The 25558-nt window shown below is 52.3% G+C and overlaps 2 protein-coding genes across 2 annotated transcripts in view; one reads left to right on the forward strand and one right to left on the reverse strand.

Annotated features, from left to right (window-relative positions):
- LOC144246546 (uncharacterized) overlaps positions 1–25558 on the forward strand; it is a 972872-nt gene that overhangs the window by 912643 nt on the left and 34671 nt on the right. The gene's annotated exons all lie outside the window — the stretch shown is intronic.
- On the reverse strand, positions 72–12006 carry LOC116184756 (olfactory receptor 14J1-like). The gene is made up of 4 exons (XM_077783801.1): positions 11116–12006; positions 1158–1230; positions 976–1114; positions 72–90 (listed from the first exon to the last, which is right to left on the reverse strand). Exons 1-4 carry the CDS (start codon positions 12004–12006, stop codon positions 72–74), a joined length of 1122 nt encoding a protein of 373 aa, XP_077639927.1.

Consider the following 25558-nt stretch of genomic DNA (forward strand, 5'->3'; position numbering starts at 1 on the left):
AGAACTCATCATCCACCAACGCATCCACACTGGGGAGAGGCCCTGTGAGTGTCCCGAGTGTCAGAAGAGGTTTAGGTGGAGCTCTGATCTCTGCAAGCACCAGAGGATTCACAAAGGGGAGAGGCCTTTCCGCTGCCCCGACTGCAGGAAGGGCTTCAAGCAAAACTCCCACCTTGTCAGGCACCGGCACATCCACACCAGCCTTTTGAGTGTCTCCAGTGTGGGAAGAGCTTCTCCAGGAGCTTTCACTTGACTCGACACCAACTTAGGCACAGGTAAGGGAAGCCCTGTGACTGCCCCGACTGCAGGAAGAGCTTCGTGTGCTGCTCCACCTCCATCCCCCTTTAGAAGACCCATGTTGGTCAGAGCCCTGGTGACCCACATTCCTTGTGATCCCTGATGAGAAGACACCTGGAAAGTGGTCTTCAAATCCTCCTGGATGCCCATAGACACCTGGATGAATACAGACCAGGAAAATCCATCGGGACTCTGATCAACATTGAAAATTAATTGGGAAGAGCTGTTTCTTTGACTTTAAAGCCCAAGAAATTCTTACCTGCTGTGTCACTTTTTCTTCTGGTGGCATCAAGCAATAATGGATGATCATGGAGATCTTTTCCCACCTGAATAATCTCCTTGTTTATCCCATCAGAACAGCTAGAATTGGGGTAAAAATAAAGAAATCAAGTAAAGAGATCTAAAGCTGAATCATTTTACTGGGATTTGAATGTGAATTTGAGGTTAAGGGGAGGATTTGGTTGTTCTGGGACCATCCAAGCCAAGGGACATGGCCATGCTCTTGTAGTTGTTCCAGCAGAATGGGTCCATCTGACCTCATCTGTTCTCCATGAATTCCGGCTGTCTGTCCTAGTCCCTGGCCTGGGTCTGCCCAGTCCAAGTGTTCCCCACAATATGCCCAAATTGCTGCTGAAGTGTCCTAGCTGACCCTTGCTGAGGATGTTCCTGTCCACCAACCTCTCCCACTCAGCTCCATGGAGGGCTGGGAGGGGTTTTAGGGACTCCTGGTTGGACTGAGAAAGGCTGTTGTGGCTCTTGGGGCCATTTGTGGTGCTGGGAGGGGGCTTGGGGGCCTGCTGGAGGTAACTGGGATATACTGGGAATGAGTGAGGTCATCCTGGGGGCAACTGGAACCATACTGGGGACTCTGGGGTGACTGGGATCGAGCATGCTGGGGGCAATTGGAATATACTGGAAGTGTCTGGCACCATACTGGAGGGGACAACACTGGGAACAGCTGGGACCATTTTGGGGGCAAGTGAGGGCAACTGTGAGTGACTGTGTCTGTAATGGGGGCCACTGAGGTCATACTGGCAGTGAGCGGGACTGTACTAGGGGTGACTAGGTGCAACTGGGAACATACTGGGTGGAACTGGAACAACACTGAGGGGGACTGGGATCATACTGGGAGTGACCAGGAACATTCTGAGGGCAGTTTGGACCATGGTCGGTGCAACTGGGATATCCTGGGAGCAACTGGTACTGCACTGAGGGTGGCTAGAAGTGGTTCTGGGCAACTGGAATTATGCTGGAAGCAACTGGGAGGAAGTGGGTGTGACTGGGAGCATGCTGGGATCAAGTGGGATATACTGAGAGAGACTGGGAATCACTGGGATCATACTGGGAGGGACTGGAACCACAGCAATGGCCTGGGCTGGGTGATGTGGGGCCTCAGGGAGCACAGGGAGCACTGTGACACTGCGGGGCCTGATGGAACCAAGGGGACATTGTGACACTCTGGGTCCAGCCTGGCCGTGGGGTGCTTTGGGAACCCCGGGGTGCCCAAGGCAGCAGAGCAGAGCCCCTGGCTCAGGGGCAGCAGCTCCCCAGGACAACCTGGGTGGGCAGGCGGCAGGGGATGCCCAGGGAGAAGAGGAAGACAAGGCCCAGTGCCCCAAGGGCGGCACCAGCTGAGGAACGGGGCAGGAGGGAGAGGCCACTGCTGGGATGGCGCTGGAACTGCCCAGCATCACAGGGCCTGTATGACATTACAGACTGGGCTGTGTGACATCACAGAGATGGCTATGTGACATCTGAGAGGCTGTGTGAGGTCACTGGGGAGGTCACTCTGCCCTAGCCCCCTCCCAGTTCCCCCAGAGAAGTCCAACGCTGCTCATGCACAGCGGGGTCCCCTGTCCCCCCAAGTCCCCCCGCCCCCGGTGCCGCTGCCTCCCCCAGAGAATGTTCCACAGGATCGACCCCAGAGCCTGACATGGGGACGGGGGCTGGAGCCATGGGGGGTGGGACAGGGGGACAGGGACCCCCCGGCAGCGTCCCCGTGTCCCCCAGGGCCAGAGCCTGGGCCAGGGCTCCTTCACCCTGTGACCAACGAGGGCTTGAGAGCGCTGAAAAAATCCCCAGCAAAAACCAGATTTAATATTAAAGTGACAGCAGCACAAAGTTCCTTGGCAAGATTCACTCTGCTCCTGACTGGGCACTTCAGGCACAGCAAGGAAACAAAGCAACAACAAAACCAAACAAAATCCAGGCAATCAAACCAGAAATGAATTGAGAACTGCCCCTGTGTGTGTGACACAAAAAAAATGAGGGCAAGGATAAAAGGAATATGGCCCAAAACCTTAACAGACCTAAAACCTAATAGGAATTACCTTGTACCTTTACCTTGATTTCTACATTAAACTTAACAATTTAGCAAAAGAACAGAGCTTAACAGTATTTAACCTAACTTATAATCTATAACTATGCAATTTAAAACAGGAATAACATTTAACAATATTTAATTTAACATATAACTTATATTAAACATATGAACTTAGCAAAAGAAAAACTCTTAGCAGCGTTCCACTTAGCTTAGACCTTGTGATTTAGCCTTACCTACAGGCCTGACTGGCTCTGCTATCCAAGGCAGTCAGACCCCTCAGGGAGCAGCATTTCTGCCACATTTCCCCAGCACAGGCACTCCTGTGTGCACACAGACACAGAGAGTCAGTGCGAGGCACCTGTGAGAAATTCCCCTGAGGGCAGGGAAATGCTCCTGGGGATGCTTTGGCATCTCCCCAGCAGGGAAGGGTTGAGCCTGGAGGAGTGGGGGGATCGCCCAGGCTCCCTCGTTGTTGGGGATCCCCAGTGCAGCAAACGGGAGAGTTCCCGGCTCGGAGAGGCCCCACTCAGAGGGAGTCGCTGGCCCAGGAGAGCTCCAAGGGCTCCTTTTGGAGCGCTGTTTGTAGGGCCCCAAGAGAGGGGCTGCAGTCCCAGCCATGTTTCACCCTGGCCGCACTTGGCATCAGCAGCTTTCTTTGGCAGGGTGAGAACAGGGATGTTGTGCCACTGAGGGAACACAAACAGTTCCCAGGGCTGCTCCTAAAGCAGCCAGGAGCTGGCTGGGCAGCAGCAGTGCTGGAGCAGAGCGTGTTTGTGCTGAGCTCCAGAGGAGCTGAGCCCAGGGGCTGCTGGCCAAGGCCGAGGCCAGCGAGCATTTCTCATCTGGCAGGGCGGCCTGAGAAGGGGAGGGGGGAATGCACCAGCACAGGAACCATGGAACCAAGGGACCATTGTGACGCTGTGGGGCCTGTGAGACCAAGGGACCATTGTGACACTGTGGGGCTCCATGGAACCAAGGGACCATTGTGACACTGTGGGGCCTCTGGGACCAAGGGACCTTTGTGACACTGTGGGGCTCCATGGAATGTCGGGATCATTGTGACACTGAGAGGCCCCATAAAACCAAGGGTCCACTGTGACACTGTGGGGCCTCATGGAACTGTGGAGACCATTATGACTCTTTGGGGTGTCATGGGACCAAGGGACCATTGTGACACGGCGAGACCCAGGGAGCCAAAGACCCGTTGTGACATTGCAAGGCCTCATGGAATCATGGAGACACCATTAAGAGACTTCACAGCCTCATGGAACCAAGGGGCCATTGTGACACTGTGGGGCACCATGGAACCAAGGAGATCATTGTGACACTGAGGGGACTCATGGGATCATGGAGACCTTTGGGACACTATGAGGCCCTACAGAATAAGCAAAGCATTGTGACACTGTGAGGCCTCATGGCACCAGTGAGAACATTGTGACTCTGGGGGTCCCCACAGAACCAAGAGGACCATTGTTACACTGTGGGGCCTCGTGAAACCAAGAGGCCTTTGTGGCACTGCAGGGCTGCAGGGAACCAAAGGTCCATTGTGACACTGCAGGGCCTCGTGTCATCAGTGTTCCATTGTGACACTGTGGAGCCAAAGGAGACCATTGTGACATTGCAAACCCCCAGGGTCCAAAGGTCCATCGTGACATTTTGGGCCTCATGGAACAGAGGAGTCACTTGACATTGTGGGGCCTGGGAACCACGGAGGTCACTGGGACACTGTGGGGTCCCAAGGATCCAAGGGAACATGGAACAGGTCTGGCTGGTTTGACCTCCAGGGGCTGCCTGACAGCTTGGCACCTGCAGGGTCTCTTCTCACTGGGGCTTGGGGCTTTCCTTCCTATAGAAAACAACTGTCCTTCTCCTGCAGGTGTCAATGGCCATATTGGGATTTCACCACCAATGTTGACTGTTGTGACAGACTGGAGGAGATTGCTGGCTGGAAACATTTCAGTGTGGGGGAGGAAGGGGCAGGTCCAGCCTTGCCCTGCCCTGGAACCCCAGCACTGCCCTGCCCTGGAACCCCAATCCCCCCAGAGCCTCTATCCCAGCCCAGCAGTGTCTGCCAGTCCCTGGCACAGCACAGGCAATGCTCCACAGCCACCTCTGGAGCCCCAGCCCAGCTCCTGAGTGACCAAATGGCCCCAAGTCCCACCTGGGGGAAGGGCCCAGGAGGACCAAGGGGTATTTAAGGCTGACCACAAGGCAAGCACACATCTTGACCCTACCTCCTCTTGGAATTTCCAGCTGAACATTGCTGGAATCCAGTAGTTGGTAGCTCTGTGTGTGCTTCTCTAAGTATTATTTTTCTTTCTTTCTGTGTCTACTTCTTCTATTTCTGTACTCTTGCAAATTTTGATTATCTTAAAATTGAACAGGCTTAGAGTTTGTGAAGTTGAATGGGCCAAGTTAATGCCTTGAGAAGTTTTTTTTGTTGATTGAATGCCATATTAAAACATTTGCCAAAGTTTCACTGATTTTTCTAAATTTCCCAGTAAAGGCTGTTTTGTTGTTTAGAGCTCCTGAGTATCTCTTGATAGTATTGCTCCAGTCCATCCAACTCAGAGGACAGAAATAATTGTCATTCCTTTTGAATGTCACCTTGAGAGAGTTTTTTAGTGGATGGGGGTCAGGGCTTGTGTGTCCTGCTTGGCACAGCCCAGGCAGGGCTTTCACAGCCCCATCCCACACTCCATTTCCCAGCTGGAGCCGCTGGTGCCTCTGAGTTCTGCTGCCCCAAACCCAGGGATGCTCTCCTTGTCTGCCCATTCCCCCAGGGTCTCTGGGCAGGGATGGCCTCAGTGGGGGCTGCTGACATCCTCAGCAACTTGGAGGCTGCTGCTGAATTTTACTGCTCCAGAGGCTTCTTCAGCCTTCAGCTCTTCAGTTCAGGAATTCAGTGCTCCAGGGCTCATTAACATTCAGAACACCTTAACAAGCTAAGCCTCAAGGAATAATTTAAGTTTTGAAATTTTTTGTGGTTGATTAGACAAGTTTCAGAAGCCTATTCAAAGTGAATACATTATATTTAAAAAGACAGTGAAAAAATATTTTGTAGGTCCTGTTTAGTTGGGGTTTTTTTCTGTTAATTTATTGATATGTTCAATGTCCAGATGACACTGAATCAAACTTCGCATGCAGTTGGAATAGACATGAAAATCAAGACCCTTCATAGCTGACAATCAATCACACTTTGTCCCTACCCCATACCTACCAATTCCCCCATCCAAGCCCTGGCACTCAGAGCAGCTGAGGAATGGAGTCACATCCAGGGGTGTCCCCAGGGCACAGGACTGGGGCCAGGTCAGTGAAATCTCTTTATTGCTGATCTGGACAAGGCCATTGAGGGCACCCTCAGGCAGTTCCAGGTGAGCCCAGGCTGGGTGGGAGTGTGGCTGTGCTGGAGGGCAGGAAGCTCTGCAGAGGGATCTGGACAGGCTGGAGCCGTGGGCCCAGGACAATGGGATGAGGTTCACCAAGGCCAAGGGCCGGGTCCTGCCCTGGGCTCACAACCACCCCAAATCCCTGGCCATGCCCTGCCTGTGATCCCACAGCCTGTCCTGTTTCCTTCATCCCTGCATTGCTAGGGACTTTCTTGGACAATGGAGCCCTGCTCTGGGGATGGAGGGAACTCCAAGTGCCACCACTGGAGTTGGAACCACAATTCTTCTGGTTTGTGTCCATTGTGGGTCAGGAATTGGTGAGATTGAGAGGCACAAATAGGTTTCTCTTCATGGCCAACAGACCACAGATGAACAGGACACAATATAATAACAATACACTCTTCCCTGAGCTATGTGCAACACCCAGGGCAGTGTCTGATGAGTCCACCATCCACAGGTGAGTTCCATACTAAAATTACTTCTAGAGATATGTGGTTCTGTGATAGTTATAACCACAATTAAGTCCTTGTAACAGGATGATGGTCCTGGAGTGGGGCCAAAACACCTCAAACAATTCCTGATTTGTAAAGCTGTCAGTGGTGGATGGAGAAGGGAGGTCAGGCTGCTTTTGGTGTTGAGGAAATGCTGAAACCCGCCTGACTCATTTCATCTCCTCCTGGCCTGGCTGATCTCCCCTCTTTCCCCTTCCACCCATTGGCTTTTGTCTCCCACCAGGCCCCTGGTGAAGAGCCTGGCTCTGTGTTCTCCATCCCCTCCTTGCTGGCACTGCCAGGCTGGGATGAGGAGCCCCTCAGCCTTCCCTGCTCCAGGCTGGACAAGCCCAGCTCCCTCAGCCTCTACTCACAGCCCAAGGGCTCCAGCCCCACCTTGGAGGCCCTTCCCTAAGCCTGCTCCAGCTGCCAGACATCTTTCCTGCCCAGGGGAACCCAACCCAGGCCACAGGGACCTGGATAATCCACATCCTTGATGTCCTGGTCACACAGCCCTGGCCCCTTTTCCCCATGTCAGTCTCTGGGGTGGATCCTGTGGAACATCCTTTGGTGGAGGCTGTGGCTCCAGGGGGACCGGGGGGATACTGGGGGACAGGGATCCTGCTGGGCATGAACAGCATTGGACTTGTTGGGAGAAACTGTGAGGGGGATCTGGGGCTGAGTGACCAACCCGGTGACCTCACAGAGCCCACCTGGGATGTCACACAGCCCCTCTGGGATGTCACAGAGCCCCTCTGTGATGTCACAGCTTGCTCTGAGATGTCACAGCCCATTCTCTAATTTCACACAGATGGCCTCTGATGTCACAGACAGCTCTGTGATTTCATCGCCTGCTCTGTGATGTCAGACCTCTGCCCTGTGATATCACAGCCAGCTCTGATGTTACAGGGACAGTCTATGATGTTGTAGCTTCTCAATGACCTCACATAACCCACTCTGTGATGTCATAGCCCACTCTGTGACCTCTTGTTACCAGATGATAAATTGTCTCCACCAGGTGAGCTAACACCTGGAGCTTGTTCTCCAAACCCCATTCCTATGGAAACTACACAATGCCCATTGTGTGAGAAGAGGAACTGGAGTTCACCAGCCTCTGTGTCCTGCCAGCTCAGCCAGGCCCATGGGAACATTGGAGTCCACGACCACCAGGGACCACCAGAGAGACCCCCAGGACAGAAGAACACATGGGTAAAGGGGAGGGGAAATATGTTAATGATTCTGGGGAAATTATTATCAGATGTTTAGTCCAGCACAATCAATGAATATGTGTGCAAAATACACAGAATGAACAGAACCTTTCCTGTACTCAGCATGCTCGGCTTTGGGAGGAGCTATCCCCCATGCATCCGGCTGAATAAAGAATGCTGCTTCTTAATGCTGCACTGGTGTTAAGCAGTTTTCTGTTTTACCCAATTTTTGGTAACACTCCACTCCCAAGGAAAGCTCTGTCTCCTGCTGTTCACACACAGATAAGGGCTGGTGGCAGATGTGGGGTTCGAAGGCTGCCTAGGGCACAGGGACCATGAAATAATCAAGTTTTCAATGATCTGTGAAAGAAGGAGGGGCAGCAACAAAACTTCCACACTGGAGTTAGGAAGGGCAGACTTTGGCCTATTTAGGATGCAGGTTTGGGGAGTACAAAATCAGGTACTGATTTTTTTTAAGGGAAAAAGCCCTTAAAAACAAAGGGGTTCAGGAACGATGGACACATTTTGAGAAAGCAATCCTAAGGAGGATGGAGCAGCCTGTCCCAGTGAGGCAAAAGATGAGATGGTGAGGAAATTCACTGTCCTGACTGCCCATGGAGCTTTTGTGGGAACTCAGGGGAAAGCAGAGAGAGCATTAACTTTGGACAGAAGGTCAGACAACTTAGCAAGTGTTTAAGGATGTTGTTACATCATGCAGAAAGAGAAAAGGAAAGAGGTGAAATTTCAATTAAAGATTAACCTGGCCACTTCTGTGAAAAATAATAACAAACGTGTCTATGATTAATAGCAAAACATGGTATAAGGAGAACCTCTACTCTTTATTGGATGCAGTGGAAAATAGAGTAACTAAAGATAAGGGAAAGGCTGAGGTACTTAACACCTTGTTTGACTCAATTTTCAATATATGGAGAGATTGTCCTCAGGACAAGAGTTCTCCTGAGCTGGTAGATGGGCACAGGGAGCAGAACAGGCCCCTGTAATCCAGGAGGAAGCAGCTGCTGACCTGCTGAGCCACTCAGATGCTCACAGATGTATGGGATCAGATGGGATCCATCCTAGGGGGATGAGGGACCTGGTGGATGAGCTCCCCAAGCTGCTCCCCATCATTTACCATCAGTCCTGGCTCACCAGGGAGGTCCCAGAGCACTGGAGGTGCCAGTGTGAGCCCATCCCCAGGAAGGGCTGGAAGGAGGATCTGGGGAGCTCCAGGCCTGTCAGCCTGACCTCGGTGCCCAGCAAGGTTATGGAACAGATCACCTTGAGAGCCACCACAGGGCACCCACAGGATGGCCGAGGGGTCACAGCCAGCCAGCGTGGATTTAAGAGGGGCAGGTCCTGCCTGAGCAACCTGATCTCCTTTTATAACCAGGTGACCCACCTGTGGGTGTGGGAAAGGCTGTGGATGTGTCCATCTGGACTTCAGCAGAGCCTTGGACACTGTCTGTGACAGCATTCCCTGGAAAAGCTGCAGCCCACGGCTTGGGCAGGTTCCCTCCTGGCTGGGAGATGGAAGAGCTGGCTGAAGGCTGGGCCCAGAGAGGGGTGGGGATGGTGCTGCACCCAGCTGGTGTCCAGTCCCTGGTGCTGTCCCCAGGGATCTGTGTTGGGCCCAGTCCTGTTTAACATCTTCACCGATGGTCTGGGTGAGGGGATTGAGCCCACCATCCCCAAATTTGCAGATGACACCAAGCTGGGTGTGAGTGTGGATCTGCTGGAGGGCAGGACAAGAAGACACAGCCTCCAGCTGCACCAGGGGAGGTTTAGGCTGGACAAGAGGAAGAAGTTCTTCACAGAAAGGGTGAGTGGGCAGTGGAATGGGCAGGCCAGGGGGGAGGTGGCAGAGTCACTGTCCCTCTCCAGTGGCACTCAGTGGCATGGTCTGGGTGACAAGGCGGTATTAGGGCATTGGTTTGACTTGATGATCCCAAAGGTCTTTTCCAGCCTATTTGATTCTGTCATTTTGTGGTGATTGGGACACTCTGAGGCCATTGTGACACTGCAGGGCCTCATGGAACTAAGAGGACCATGGTGACCCTGTGCGACCCCATAGAACCAGGGCTCCATTGTGGTGCTCTGGGGCCAAATGGAACCAGGGAGTCCCCGTGACACTGGGTCCTGGTGGAACCACAGAGGCCATGGTGACACTGCAGGGCCGCGTGTGACCGAGGGGTTTCACCACTGTGACACTGCCAAACCAAGGAGAGCATTGGGAGAGTCCAGGGCCCAGGGGAACCAAGGGGCTGTTCTGACACTGCGGGGCCTCCTGGAACCAAGGGGACATTGTGACACTGCAGGACCTTGTGGAACCAAGGGGCCACTGTGACACTCTGGGGCCTCAGGGAATCTGGAAGGCCGTTGTGACACTGTGTGGGCTCGTGGAAACAAGGAGTCCATTGTGACACTGAGGGGACTTGTGGAAGCACAGAGAGCATTGTGACAGTGTGGAACCTCGTGTGACCATGGGACCTTTGTGCCACCCTGGGGCCCCATGGAACCAAGGGGCCACTGTGAAACTGCGGCACCAATGAGAACATTGTGACACTGTGAAGCCCCATGGAACCAAGGAGTCCATTGTCACATTTTGGGGCCCCATGGAACCAAGGAGACCAGTGTGACAGTGCAGGGCCTGGTGTAACCAAATTGACATTGTGACTCTGAGGGGCCCATGGAACCAAGGACATTTTGCAGATGACACCAAGCTGAATGGCAGTGTTGATGTGGTGGAGGCTAGGAGGGCTCTGCACAGGGCCCTGGACAGGCTGGATCCAGGGCCCAAATCCAACAAGGTGAGGTTTAACAAGTCCAAGTGCCGGGTCCTGCACTTTGGCCACAACAACCCCTGCAGTGCTACAGGCTGGGGACAGAGGGGATGGACAGCAGCCAGGCAGAAAGGGACCTGCAGGGACTGATGGACAGCAGGCTGGACATGAGCCAGCAGTGTGCCCAGTTGGCCAAGAAGGCCAATGGCTCCTGACCTGGATCAGGAATGGTGTGGCCAGCAGGAGCAGAGCTGCTGTGCCAGCACTGATCTGCCCCAGCTCTGCACACAGACACTGCTGCTGCAGCTCCAGAGAAGGCAACAAAAGGGCATCTCTGCAGAAAACTGTGCTGGGAGATCCTTTAGTTCCTTTAAAGCAGCCAAGAGCACAGCTACTCACTGACACAGTCTGTGGCCACTGGGAAGGTGGAGGGAAAAAAAAATGAGAAATGGCACAAGGAGTAACATTTCTTTGTGGACAAAATTAAACTGTAAAACAAAGAAAAAGAACCTCCAAGACCAAAAACAACAAGAAGTATCCAGGATTACTTTTATTCAAAGTTATTTGCAGAAATTGGTCTACAGTTTCATGTTCCTGAAAGCATCCAGTCATCAGTGTCCACACTACAGCCTTGAGCTCCTGGTTCCTCAAGCTGTAGATGACGGGGTTCAGGGCTGGAGGAAACACTGAGTATAGAAGTGACAGGGCCACATCCAGGGATGGGGAAGACATCGTGGGTGGCTTCAGGTAGGCAAACACTGCAGTGCTGACAAACAGGGAGACCACAGCCAGGTGAGGGAGGCAGGTGGAAAAGGCTTTGTGCCGTCCCTGCTCAGAGGGGATCCTCAGCACAGCCCTGAAGATCTGCACATAGGAGAAAACAATGAATACAAAACATCCAGATAGGAAACCAGCAGTAACAGCAATGAGCCCAAGTTCCCTGAGATAAGATTTGGAGCAGGAGAGCTTGAGGATCTGTGGGATTTCACAGAAGAACTGGCCCAGGGCATTGCCATGGCACAGGGGCAGGGAAAATGTATTGGCAGTGAGCAGCAGAGCAGTGAGGAAGGCACTGGCCCAGGCAGCTGCTGCCATGTGGGCACAAGCTCTGCTGCCCAGGAGGGTCCCGTAGTGCAGGGGTTTGCAGATGGACACGTAGCGGTCGTAGCACATGATGGTCAGGAGGAAATATTCAGTTGCAACACAGGAAACAGAAAAGAAGACCTGTGCAACACATCCTGAGTAGGAGATGTTCCTGGTGTCCCAGAGGGAATTGTGCATGGCTTTGGGGACAGTGGTGCAGATGGAGCCCAGGTCGCTGAGGGCCAGGTTGAGCAGGAAGAAGAACATGGGCGTGTGCAGGTGGTGGCCACAGGCTACGGCGCTGATGATGAGGCCGTTGCCCAGGAGGGCAGCCAGGGAGATGCCCAGGAAGAGGCAGAAGTGCAGGAGCTGCAGCTGCCGCGTGTCTGCCAGTGCCAGCAGGAGGAAGTGGCTGATGGAGCTGCTGTTGGACATTTGCTGTGGCTGCACATGGGAATCTATAAGAAAAATAATTATGGAATAGTTGGGTGTGGACAGCACTTTAAATATCCCAGCACAGCTTAGGGGCATCTTCCCCCCACTGCCTTCCCAGGGCTCTGCTGCCTGGAGCTGTCCCTGCCAGCAGCTGCTTCCCTGTGCCCAACCAAGCCCTGGGGGCTCAGCTTTACCCTGCAGACCCCTCCCAGCTCAGGCACTGCCTAGGGGCAGCTCAACTCTGCAAGCTCTGATGGCAACATCAGAGCAATCCTGAGCAGGCTGGAAAAAGCACAAAGATGCTGCATCTAAGGGGCCCTGTGCTGAATTCTGTTACTGCCTGGTTTATTTAGATGTGAAAAAAAAAATTTTCTTTTTATCAATATGAACTGAGAGATGCATATCTATGGGGAATTCCCCATCCAGGCAACAAAGATTAGTACATAAGAAAGCAGAAATTTCCCATTTATGCAGTTCCTGTCTTGCTATGCTCCCTGTATAATCTATTTGGAAAAGTTCTGGAGTTAAATGCCATGCTGGGAACAGTCCTGAACAATGCAGCATCCTCACCACACAAGGAGAACATTGCAAGACTTACCAGCTGTCTCCTTTCCCCCAGATCTTGTCCCCCAGCACTGGGAGCAGCTCCAGGGCCGGCTGAGAGTTGTCCATGGCAGGCAGCAGAGTCCCTGGCCCAGCACAGCGCCCTGGGCTGCAGGACCCTGCTCTGCAGGACAGCCCTGGGCACCCCTGGCTGCTCTGCACAGAGATGAGCAGAGAATGCACTCACAGGGTCTGTGGGCATTGGGATGTTCCAGCTTTAGGAGATCTCTCCAGGAGCTGCAGCTGCATTGTCCTGCAGCCAGAGGTTCCTGTGCCAAGGGCTGGCAGTGATTCTGCCCCAGGCACTTCTCAGCCCCTTCCCAGCCCTGACTGATTGAAGCTCTCTGTGCCTCTGTGCTGTGCCCGGGCTGGCTGCAGGCAGTGCCCCAGCCCTGCTGGGCTGGGAGAAGAGCTGCTCAGCAAGAGAAATGTGCTTTTGAAGCTCTGCTTGGTTGCCAGGATCACCCTCTGTGCCAGGAGCCCAGCACAGCTCAGCAGCACAGACACAGCACAAGGACTTTAATGACCCTCTGGGGCTTTGTGCTCAGCCCTGAACATCAGGCCCTGAGAGGGAGCTGCAGAAACCTCTCCAGAGCTCCAAGTCAGAATCCAATTCCAAAGTATCTTAGACTTTTAGTGGGTCCCACTGAGGGACATGACTGAGAAAGTGTCCCCAGGCTCCAGGCAGATCAGAGAACTGGAGGCACTGATGCCAGGTGGGGACAAAGAGGAGCCAAGTCTTGGTGCCCTGGGGCAGAGCAGGGTCTGTGCCACCACGGGCTGTGAGGAGACACCTTGTCCTGAGGCCCTGGGGCCTCCTGGCACAGCCCCAGCCAGGCTGGGCACTGTCAGCCCCTGCTCCTGCCCTCAGCATCCCCCCCATGCCCACATCCCAGTGGCCTCAAGGATCTGCTGGAAGGAGTCCCTGGGGAGCCTTGGTCAGGAATGGCCCTCGGGGCTCCTTCATGCTCCCAGGGACTGCAGGTTTTTCAAAGGACTTTGGCTTTTGCTTTTGCCTTGGAGTCTCTGAGAGCCTTGTGAAATCATGGCCTCCAATTATCTGCTGTAATTAGTCCCTGGAGATGCTTTGTCAGAAACAACAATCATTGGGGCTCATTAATGCTTCAAGGTACTTCAGTTCTTTTAAGGTTCTTGGTGTTCCCCTTTTGCTACAGACTCTGTGAGAGGTTTGTGCAATCATGGCCCCAATTATCTGCTTTAATGAGTCCCTTGAGAGCTTTGTACTTACACTCAGTGGGGCTCATTAATACTTTGAGATTCTTAACTTTTGCAAGGTACTTTGGATTTTCCTTTCCACATTGAGAGTTCTTTGTGCCATTTTCAGTCTCTGAGAGGTTTTTGTGCCATCCTGGCCTTCAGTTCTCTCCTCCAAGGACTCCATGAAGAGCCTGTGGTATAGATGGACCTTTGTGGTTCCCATTAATGCTTTAGACTCCAACCACTTTGGGGTTTTCCTTCGACTTTGATTCCGGGAAAGGTTTGTGCAATCTCCTCTCAGGCCCTGAGGTTCCAGGGCTCAGCTCCAAATGCAGAACAGGGGTCATTAGGATCAAGTATGACCTGACAAACCATGGGTCTGCCTAAATTTTCTTTGCTCTTGTGCAGTTTGTCAGGAAGTTTCTGTAGTGGTTTTGGTTCATCATTTTTAGATTTCTCAGCCAATGCTTCAATTAGTGTGGTGGGTTCATTGCTGGCTAATTACCAGTGCACTCACTAGAATATACTTACTCATTTCCTGCTGTGAGATAGGATTAGGAAAAAGGCAAAGTCGGCTCAAAACTTTAAAAGGGTATAAATAAAATTGTATTAACAATAACTAAAGAAAGAGTAATAAGAATCAGAACAAAATTTTCAGAACACTTCCTCTCTCCATACAACCTGACAATGTAAAGAGACAAAACCTAAAATTTTCAGTCAGTTTACCACCTCTAAAATAGTCTTTCTTCACTGCACTTAGGCAGAGAAGTTCCTCTTGTTAATGTTATGGACACTTCTCCACAAGAAAACAGTTATCTCATGGCTTTTCATTTCCACAAATAGCGGCTGCCTGGAGAAATCTGCAATCATGAACTCCCTCCCATCTTTTCCCACAGATGTGCTTATGGCCCTTGTCAGCTAATGGGGTATTAATTTCGAGATGAGCTGTTTAAGAGCAAAGGCTCTCTTCATCTCTTACTGAAATCATCATCATCTCTGGGAACAGAGGTCTTCTTCTCTCCCTGAGGGCACAGGGTCTCATCAGTGTTCTCCCTTTCTCTGATCAAACCTCTCATGGGATCACAGCTACTGCAACATTTGCTTACTTTAGCATGGAGGCCTTTGCTGAAACAAGTAATCTCTCCATGTTTTCAATGCCTTATAGGGAAACATAGAGTCTGATATATCAATGACATCTTTCTCCACAGCTTTAGCAGAGGATTTCAGACCCAAGACCAAGGCATCTCCTCATCCCTCCCATCTGGGACTCAACTTCCCCTTCCCTGCCCTCTGTGTGTCCATGCTGCTCCTCTGTGTGCCTGCCCTGTGTCCTTTTCTCTCACAGGAGGGAGGATGGCAGCACTGGCAGAGTCAATATCTCCCGGGGCTGCAGATGGTTCCGAGAGCCCGGCCGGGCTCGGTGCTTGCGGCCGGAGCTGTTTTGCCATGGAGGTTTCTGCAGCGGCTGCGCTGGGGCTGTGTCAGGCTGGGCCGCGCTGGGGCAGGGCCAGGATCTCAGCAGCCAGGCCAGAGCCCAGCAGCAGCACGGCCGGGGCCGATGGCTTCTCCTGCCCTGCCCGCCGGCTGCGGGCGAAGCCCAAGGGCGGCAGAGCCTTGGCCGAGCCGGCCCGGCCCGGGGCTGCTCCTGGGGCCCGGCGGATCCTGGCCGGGCCCGGGCTGGCGGCGGGGCAGGGCTCGGCAGGGCCAGATGTCAGCACCCGCAGCCACGGCCCGGCCTCGGCCCCGCGGCCTCCCCTGCCCTGCCCGGCAGCCGATGGCGCCTGGCGGCTCCCTGGGAAGGGGCCTGGCCCCACGGCAGGAGCCGCCCGGCCCCACGGCCGAGACGGGGCTGGGCCGGCCTCGGCACCTCTGTGGGGCCAGAAGGGAGAGAGACCCAGCCAGGCTTTCTCATCTCTAACTTGTGTCTGCACAGAGGCGTCTGCAGCTTCCTTAGTGCTTTAACAGACTGTCAGCTCTCAGAGCTAATTACTGATTGGTTTTTGTTGGACATGGAGGAAACTGCTAGCAGCTTCTCTCAGGACATCACTTCTGTGTTGCAAAACCACCACAGCAGCACAGAGCACAGAGCTCCTTTGTCCATATGTAGTGGTCATATGCCTGAGGCCTCAAAATCCCTCTTGGGAGATCTCTGGGCCCTCTCCAAGGTGTTTTCAAATGAAAACATTCAGCTCATAGTCTAAAAAAATTATCAGGGCATAGGACCAGCCTGAGCTGTCTGGCCTGTCTACTTTTTTCTGGGAGAAATCCTTGAATATACAGAATGTGGGAGGCCAAATTCTAATTTTGGCCATGGTCCCTGGACATGAAGACCCCGTTCTTTTCCATAGGAATAGAGGAACAGAGCCCCAGTGTTTCCCCGGCTGGATGAGAGATGATCACCAGAGGACATGGCCAGCCAGAACTGGCAGGTTTTTTTCTGCAAGATACCTTGCATATAGGAAATTTTTTATGGAGAGTACCAATTTTGACAATGGTAATGTTAAGAGAGGGACAGTTCTTTTCCATAGCAAGGAAAGCAGGGAGACCCTTTGCTCCAGGAGCTGATGAGAGCCAGCCCTTGACATCTCAAGGTCAGCCAGACCCGTCAGGTGGCCCTTGGCAGGCCAAGCCAGCCAGACCTGTTCCATGTTCCCTCACTTCCATGGGGCCCCACTGTGTCCAAATGGTCCCTTGCTTCCAGGAGGCCCTGAGGTGTCACAATATCCCCTTGGTGACACCAGGCCCTGAAGGGTCGGAATGGTCTCCATGGTTCCATCAGGCCCCACAGAGTCATAATGGTCTCTGGGTCCATGAAGCCCCGAGGTGTCACCATGGCCCCTTGGTTCCATGGGCTCCCGTGGTGCCACAATGATCCCCTTGGTTCCATGAGGTGCCCACAGTGTCACAGTGATCTCCATGGGAAGGAAAGAAACCGAGCCCCAGTGTGGCAGGGGCAGCCACCAGAGGCCAAGGCCAGCCAGGCTTGATGGTACTGGCAGATTTTGTCTGGGAGCAACCCTTGGATATAGGGAATTTTATAGGTGGAATCCCAATTTTAGACATGGACACTTGGAGGAGGATGGTTCTTTCCATAGGAAGGAAAGCATGGAACACCAGCGTTAGAGGGGCAGATGAAAGGCGGCCACCAGGGGCCAAGGGCAGACAGACCTCTCTTTCCTGGTAGCTTTTGTCTGAAAGCAACACTTGGATATAGGGAATTCGGGAGTTGGAAGCCCAATTCCCACAATTTCTGCATAGATAAGGACGGTTCTTTTTTCCATAGGGAGGAAAGCACTGTTGTGTTCCGCCGCAGCAAAGGGCACAACAACTGCCCCAGGCCCCAGAGTCTCAGACCTCAGGCAGGCACCAATGACCAACAGAGAAAGAATGGCAACAGGACAGGTCTTGGTTTAGAAAACTGAGGATTCTTCATTTTCCCAGGGACATACACAAGAAACGAGGTGGTAAGGTCAAGACTTTTATATTACAGGGTAGGGGTGGAGTTTAGGATCAAGGTCCAATATTAAGAGGAGTGGGAGACTGCAAAGGGGTGGATTGAGGAGGACAATCAATGGAAAAAACTACAGTGGGGACATTGCAGCACAATTTAAGCCAATAAGGGTAGAGAAAACGAAGAACATTCTGGGGCCATTCCTCATTTGATCAGATAGGGTGGAGTGTCTTTTCCCGGGCTTTCAAGGGCACACCCCACAGCGTGGAGGGGTGGAAACTTCTTTAAGTCACGCTCTCGCCAGATGCTGTGTCTGGGTAGAATTCCCACCTCATTGGGCAGGGGCACTCTACACCTTTGGTGCCATTATTTCTTTCTCTGGCTGTTTTATACAATGAAATGAAACTCCAGGATCTGTGGAACCACCCTTCAATCCTTCCCAGGCTACTCCTGTTCTGTCCTCAGTCTGCATACAACTGAACCCAGAGCCTGCAGCCTCTACCTGCTCGTTATGTGATGAAGCTTTCAAACCCCATCTTGGGAGATATTTGGGTCCTCCCCAGGATCTGTGAAAATGGAAAAATAGTTATCAAAGTTATTTTCTCCCAAGTCTAGCAGTGACAGAACAATGGTCAATATCTCTAAACTGAATGAGAGTGGATTTAAATTTGTTAGAAGGAGGAAATATTTTACAGTGATGAGAGTGGCACAAAACGGCAACTGTTTTTCCAGAGAAGTGGATTTCCCATCCCAGGAATGCTCCAAAATCAGGGCGTGTGTGCAACCTGACCCAGTGAAATCCCCTCCCCAAGGATGGAATTCCTGTTGTGTGGGTTCTTGGATGTGCTGGGTGCCCTCACAACACTTCTGGCCAGAACGTCTGCTGAGGGCAGCCAGGCTGCTGCAGGGCAGTGACCTCACAGCCATCACCATGGCAGCCCTGTCACCTGGGCCTGGCTCTCCCCTTTCCTCTGCCCCTGCCTTGTCTCTGCTGGCATGAAGAGTTTTGTTGTTAATATCTTGTCCCCAAGGTGCTGGGCCAATGGCTTCCCAGCCAGGGTCCTGGAGCAGAAGTGGCTTTTCAGAGCCCAGCCAGAAATGAGCCCTGAGGCAGCAGCTCTGCAGCGCTGGCCACCAGGCCGGATTGCAAGGGAGGCTTCTGGCCATGCCCTGCAAGCAGCTGCTGCTGCCAAGGTGCCTTTGGTGCCTCGGGCTGTCCCTGGCACAGCTCCCAGCACGGCACTCTGCCCTTGTGCCCGAGGCCTTCCCTGTGCTGGGGCTGGCCTGGGGCTGTTCCTGCAGCAGGACCTGCCCTGCTCCTGGCACAGGAAAGGCAGTTCCTGCTGGAGCAGGAGGCTCTGCCTGCAATGGGCTCAAACCACTCCAGCAAGGCCCTGCTGACTTCAAAATTGCTTCATAGAGCAGAATATCCTATAGGTGTTGTAGCTTCTGGACTGTGGAGTAAATAACTCTGGTTAAGAGCTTATTGTCTAATCATGATCAGATTGTATTTATGTAAATATATCTGGTATTCCATCATTAATCCTGTGGGACCAATTGCATTGACAAATTGTTCAATTCTACCCATCCAATCGTTTATTCATTAACCTTTGACAAATTCTGGGGCCGGGATTGGATCCAGTCACTCCCAGTCTCTTCTCTTAAAAGGAATTTTAGAAGTCAGGAGGCTCTTCAGGGCTTTTAGAACCCATGGTGGCTGCTAGGTGTCTCCATCTCATGACTCAGCAGGAGTTTCTCCAATAAAGCAATAAAGCTTTTGCCTGAAGCTCCCACTCTGCCCATGGCAGGAATGTGTGTGACATCCCGGCTCTTTGGCAGCCTGGGGACACCTGGGATGTCACTGTGGAGCCCCCGTGAGTGTCTGTGACAGATAGGTGCCTTTGCAGCCCAAGGTGCCCTGGGAAGTCACCATGGAATGGCTGTGAATGCCTCTGACCACACGGCTCTTTGTCATCCCCATAAACCCTTGGGAGGGCTCCATGGAGCCCCTGTCTCTGTGTGTGACATTCCAGCTCTTAAACAGCCTGGAGACTCTTGGAAAGTCCCCATGGAACCCCTCTGAGGTCCAGTGACAAATCTCATTCTAAGGAGGCAACCATCACCAGGAAACCCTGTTGCTATGGTCAGTTTCCATGGCAACCATCACACGGAAACCCTTTTTCTATGGTCAGTTTCCATGGCAACCATCCCCAGCCCCTGTTGCTATGGTCAGTTTCCATGGCAACCATCACCAGGAAACCCTTTTTCTATGGTCAGTTTCCATGGCAACCATCCCCAGCTCCTGTTGCTATGGTCAGTCCCTGGACAGCTCCATGGAGACCCCATGCCAGGGGTGGTTGCCATGGACACCAGCTCAGGCCTGGAGCCCATTGCCATGGCAACCATTGGCACTCCCATCCCCAGGCTCATGGGATCCCAGAACCACAGAATTGGCTGAGCTGGGAGGGACCCATCAGGATCCTCGAGTCCAAGTGCTGGCCCTGCATAGGACACCCCAACACTGCCAGCCTGGGCCTGGCAGCGCTGTCCAAACGCTGCTGGAGCTCAGAGAGCCCTGGAGCTGGGACCCTTCCCTGGGGAGCCTGGGCAGTGCCCCAGCAGCCTCTGGGCAAAAACCTTTTCCTGAGATCCAACCTAAGCCTGCCCCGACTCAGCTGCAGCCGCTCCCTCCACTCCTGTCCCTGGGCACCAGAGTGAAGAGGTTCCCTCAGCCCCAGCCAGGGACCCGCTCCCAAGGCTGCTGCCATGGCCACCAGGGCTGGCACCAGCTGGGATGCTCGGTTTCCACAGGCCGGGGCTCAGGAATGGCATTTCTCAATTTCCTGCTCCCACTAAAACCCCGCTGGCACTCGTTGCCCTCTCACCTTCCATTGAGGGAAAAAAGGGAAAGATCCCTAGCTGGGATAAGAACAATTTACTGGGAACAGCAACAAAATAAGGAACAAACAGAAACAGAAAAAATATTGACAACAGAAGGGATAAGAAAAACTAGTTACAGGGAAAACTACATCACCATCAATTGTATCTTCCTGGCCACGTGTTTCCTCCTGCATGGAAAGGAAACCCTTCTCCTCAGGGAAAGAGAGAGTCTCTTTGCTGTCCCTGGCAATGACCTGAGGTGGGAGTGAATGTAGTGACAGGGCCATGGCCAGACCCTCATGTCCTTCAATCCCATATCAGGCCATTGGTAGGGGCAGGAAAAGTGACAGGTGTCTTCCCAGCATGGATCACAGGGAACATGGATCACCAGGGCTCTTCCCAACGTGGTCTTCCAATGGGGGATGAAGCTGGAGCAGTGCACAAAGCTCTTCCTGCAGCTGGGGAATTTTCAGGACTTCCCTTTACTGGTGGCTCCGTTGGTGTCTGGTCAAGTGAGAGCTCCGGGTGAAGCTCTTCCCAAACTGGGGACACTCGTAGGGCCTCTCCCCAGTGTGGATGCATTGGTGGATGATGAGGTCGGAGCTCCAGCTGAATAGCTTCCCACACTCTGCACACTTGTAGGGCCTCTCCCTAGTGTGGATGTGTAAGTGCCTGACAAGGTGGGAGTTGGAGATGAATCCCTTCCCACACTCCCCACACTTGTAGGGCCTCTCCCCAGTGTGGATGTGTAAGTGCCTGACAAGGTGGGATTTGCAGCTGAAGCCCTTCCCACACTCCCCACACTCGTAGGCCCATTCCCCGGTGTGGATCATCAGGTGTCGTTTCAGACTGTTGCTCTGCCTGAAGCTATTCCCACACTCCAAGCACCTGTAGGGCTTCTCCCCATCAGGAAGCTTCTCAGGGACCACCAGCTCTGAGCTCTGGCTGAAGCTCTGCCCACCTTCCTGGCCCAGGGTGGGTCTTTCCTCCTCAGAGCATCCTGGGCTGGGCTTGCAGACCTTCCTCCTGTGGGATCTCCAGGGATTTTCCTCCCTGTTGGATTGCTGCGCTGTGGAGTTGCTCAAAAAGGCTTCTTCCATGAGGTTCTGCTGCAGGGATTTGTCTTTCCTGGTCTCCATCCGCAGCTCCTTCTCTGGGGTAGGAAGGACAAGGAGAGGATGGGATTTGCCTCTGTGCCACAGGGAAGGGCAAGGAGATCCCCCCAGTGCGTCCCCGGCAGGAGGGCACCGGCAGCGGGGCTGTCCTGCAGCTGGGGGCCATGCTGGGCTGGGAGATGGAGCAGGAGAGAGGGAGAAAGGGGCACTGACTTCCTCCTCACCTGCCTCAGTGTCCCAGGGCATCTTCCTCTTCCTCATAGCCTTTTCCATCTGGCAAAGGGTTGGGGACGGGAAAATCTGTTTTGGGAGGAAAACAAGGGATAAGCACAGTGAGTTTTGTACTGGTTTCAAGGCAAACCAGGGAGAGTCTAAGCCAGAATGACAATTTAATAAGAAAATTAAGATCACGGCAATGATAGAGAAACACTGGCTTAATCTGACAGAGTCAGGATATAACCTGACACCCCGATAGTCAGTGTGGTGGTAGCAGTCTGATGAAATGGTGGCTGCAGTCCAGCTGGAGTGATGAACGTGATTCTGTCAAAGCTGTGATCCTCTAGAAGGGTCTGGTCTTCCTCTGAAGGTCCAGTGGTGCTTATGCAGCTCTGGTCCTCTGGGAATCCAGTAGCCAAGGTGGTCGTGGTGTTGCAAGGGTGAGATTATATCCAGGTAGGAATGCTTGGTTCCTCCCCCTGGGTGGAGCATCCCACAATGGGATGATGTAATTTTATCAGTGCTGCAGTGACACTCAATGGCCCATTAACAGAAGATGGCCCCTGGAGGGTGTTATCAGGGCTGAGCCATGGAAGAGATAAAGAACACTGCCCCACCTGTTGATAACAGTTTATGGAGATGGTGACTAAAAACACTTTTGGTTACATCTGACACTGTAACCGGAAACAGTGAGGCAATCCCTGCTTGGGGTGGGGGGTGAACACCACCCCCCTTACCCAAACTGGCTCCTGTGTAAAACCCCTGGGAAGGCCACGCACACAGGGGACAATGACACACTTGCCCTGTCCCAGGGGAGAGCTCTGTCCCTGTCACTCCCTGGCTGTCTCTCCCTTTTTCCCTTTCTTTCCATGTCTCTCTTAATTTTGTTAAAATCACTGGAAGAAAGGGAGCAAATTATAGCAGCGAGACTGACAAGGATCATTCACCCCAAGGTGAGAAACACAAGGCTGCCAAAAGTCCTACAAGAAGCCCAGGTCAAGTAGCTAAATCCCAAATAACTCTCGAATTCACAGGCTTGGGGGGAGAAGCATTATTTTCTTGGTCCCTGTCACCTTTGTGACAGCTACACAGACCTTTCCCTTCCTTTTAATAATCTGTATTGGGCCAAATTTCCACGTTTCTTTTTTTAGAACCACCAGCATCTGAGTTGGAGCTGTGCTGGAACTGATGAAATTTGGAATTGCCACAGATTTGCTTCTGTTGTTGGTTCATTAATGTTTGGGATTTATTTGCATTTCCATCAAAAGTGTCTTGTGGGAAGAGCAAATCTTCCTCAAGGCATTTTGTGTAGGGTTAAGTTTAATTTCTGCTGAGTTTGTTTTGTCTAGTGCCCCGGGGATGCTCAAGGGGTCTCTGGTTTTGGTCTGGCCCTAATTTTCTTCTGATTTCTCTTTTTCACTTAGAAACACATGAAAAATGACTAAAATTATTATTGACCAGAGATGTCAAAAGTCCCACCAATTAAGAGGTATTTGAGGTGGAATTTACTGTTTGGGAACATATTCTGGAGGATTTGTGGGTTCTTGGGGGATATATGGGAGTATTCTCCATATCTTTGCACTCCAAAATCCAAGGAGGGCTGCTCTTTCACCTCAAAATGACTCAATCCCCCAGGAAGCCCCACAGTCTTACCCCAAACTAGCTACAACCCACCTCAAAATGGCTGGTTCCCACCTCAGTCCAGTGCCAAAATTACTTGATTCCTCAGCCTCCAGGGTGAGATGGGGTTGGAAGGAGATCAGGAGAAGTGAGATCCAAATTTGAGGTTGTGGGATCAGGATTGTGTGGGGATGGCTGGGTGCGATTTATTTTTATAATAAATAAAACTTTCAGAATTACTGATTTCTGTCCCATTCATTTTCTGTCAGTTCTGGTTTGCTTTTCAGAGTGCTGCCTTCTCAGCTGATTTTGTTTGTGTCCTCCTGTCCCAGACTGAAAAGTAAGATGTGTTCTATTTGCCATCTGTATGGCAGTTGTCCTGTGTTAAGTGGGCAGTTTTTCCTTATCTCTTCCACAATCAATCCTCCCTCAGGGGAGACATCTGCTTCAACAGATAATGAACCATTGAATGTCACTGCATGACTGATAAGAACTGTAACATCCCATTGTGAGATGTTCTGCCCAGAGGGAGGAGCCAAGCATTCCTACCTGCATCTAGTCTTGAGATTCTGGCCCACCAACACAGCTTTCTCTGTGCTGGATTTCCCAGAGGAACAGCTGCCTCTTCCACTGCCTCTTCAGAAGAAGAATCCCTTTTCTACAGGATCACTTCTCCAACAGAAACACACCAGGAGGGCTGCAGCCACAATTCCAATTGGACTGCGGCCAACACCCTGTCCAACAGTGTGTCAGGTTGTATTCTGACTCTGAAAGTGTTGTTTTAGTTTACTGCAATTTATGTTTATCTTTTTATTTTCCTCCCTAATAAAAAACTGTTATTCCTGCTCCCATATTTTTACATGAGAGCCCCCCTTAATTTCAAATGTATAACAATTCAGAAAAAAAGAGTCTACATTTTTCCATTCCAGGGGAGGCTCCTGCCTTTCTTAGCAGACAACTGTCTTTCCAAACCAAAACACCTCCTTTCTCTCCTGTCTTCTTTACCTGCTCTGTTTCTCTCTCAGTGTCTCCCTTGACCCAGGGCAGCTCCCACCAAAGACCCTGCCCTGATTTCATTCCAAATCCATGAGCTATCACAAGCAATGGTGAAGTTATGAAGGCTGGCAGTGAAATGTCACTCTAAGATCTTGCTCAGCTTGTCTTCTGGCCCTTCCATAAGAGCTTTGCCTTCAAGGGCAGGAACATCTTTTCCTGGCTGGGAACTGGAATTCCAGCCCCTGGGAGCGTGTGCCATGGATCCCAGAGGGGCATTCCTGAGGCTCCCAGGGTGCTGCTCCTGCCGTGCCTCCCAAGGAGCTCTGCAGGACAGGGGACAAGGTGCAGCAGCTGTGTTGGTTCTGCAGTGCTACCACGGCCCCTGGTTCCATGAGTTTCCGCACTGCCAACAGCGGTTCCTGGGTTCCATGATGTCCTGCTGTGTCGCCATGGATATTTGGTGTTATGAAGTTCTTCAGTGCCACAATGGCCACCTCGCTCCATGAGCTTCCACAGTGTCCAAATGGCCTCCTTGGATGGGCAGTGTCACCATGGACCCTTGGCTCCATGCAGCCCCGCTGGGTCACCATGGACTCCTTGGTTCCATGAGGTTCTGGGGGTGTCTCCATGGTCTCCTTGGATCCACAGTGTCACAATGGACCACTGGATCCATGTGGCCCTGTTGTGTCACCATGGCCCCTTGGTTCCATGGGACCCCAGGGTCACAATTGACTCCTTGCTTCCACGTCACCCCCTCAGTGCCAAAATGGCCCCTTCGTTCCATGGGGGACACAAAAGATTTATAGAAACATTGGGGAAATTCTGCTTAATGCACCTGGGAACATCTGTGTGCATTCCGAAGAGAGGTTAAAGTGAGGATGGCCCCAGCAGCTTCCATCTGCAACATGGATCCAGGGAAAGGACCAGGACAGAGAATTCATCTGGGAGACTCAGAGAATTCTGCTTCCAGAGATCATTTCTGGTCACACTGTCCCTTGTAGAAAGGTGACACCATTCCAGGCAGCCTGTACTGAGCAGGTGGTTCCTGAGTGGGGTTTGTTGTTTAGGAAACCTGCTCAGGCTTTTCCATTCTTTCTTTCCCAAGAGCAAAACTTCTCCTGGACCTGTGTGTAGGCAGAGCCCTGAGGAGAGCAGGTGGGACACGGTGCAATGGGCTGGGACATGGAGCTGCAGAGCTCAGGGACAAGGTTCTGCTGCAGGGCACAGGGATGTCAGTGCCAGGTGGGCGATGTCAGACATGGTGAGGCTGGGGGTGAGGAGCAGCTTGTCCAAACAGGGTCAGCCCTCAGGGGGCTCATTCTTGTACATGCCTAGACCTCCTAAGGAGAATTTCAGTGTCAAGATCACCCGGGGAATGCTTCTATCAGCTCTTCTCTGAACAGGGAAATAATAAAAAATATCCTTTGATTGAAGAAAAAAAGGTCATGAGGAG

This window comes from Lonchura striata, chromosome 6 (genome assembly GCF_046129695.1).
Source record: "Lonchura striata isolate bLonStr1 chromosome 6, bLonStr1.mat, whole genome shotgun sequence".
NCBI lineage: Eukaryota > Metazoa > Chordata > Aves > Passeriformes > Estrildidae > Lonchura > Lonchura striata.

Coding starts and splice junctions, on each gene's coding strand:
- LOC116184756 (XM_077783801.1), bottom strand. CDS start 12,006: ATGTCCAACAGCAGCTCCATCAGCCACTTCCTCCTGCTGGCACTGGCA. Junction 1,231..11,115: donor GGAACCAGGAGCTCAAGGCT/GTAGTGTGGACA, acceptor TGTCCCCTCCAG/TATGGTGCCAGACACTTCCA. Junction 1,115..1,157: donor CAGTCACCCCAGAGTCCCCA/GTATGGTTCCAG, acceptor ACTCATTCCCAG/TATATCCCAGTTACCTCCAG.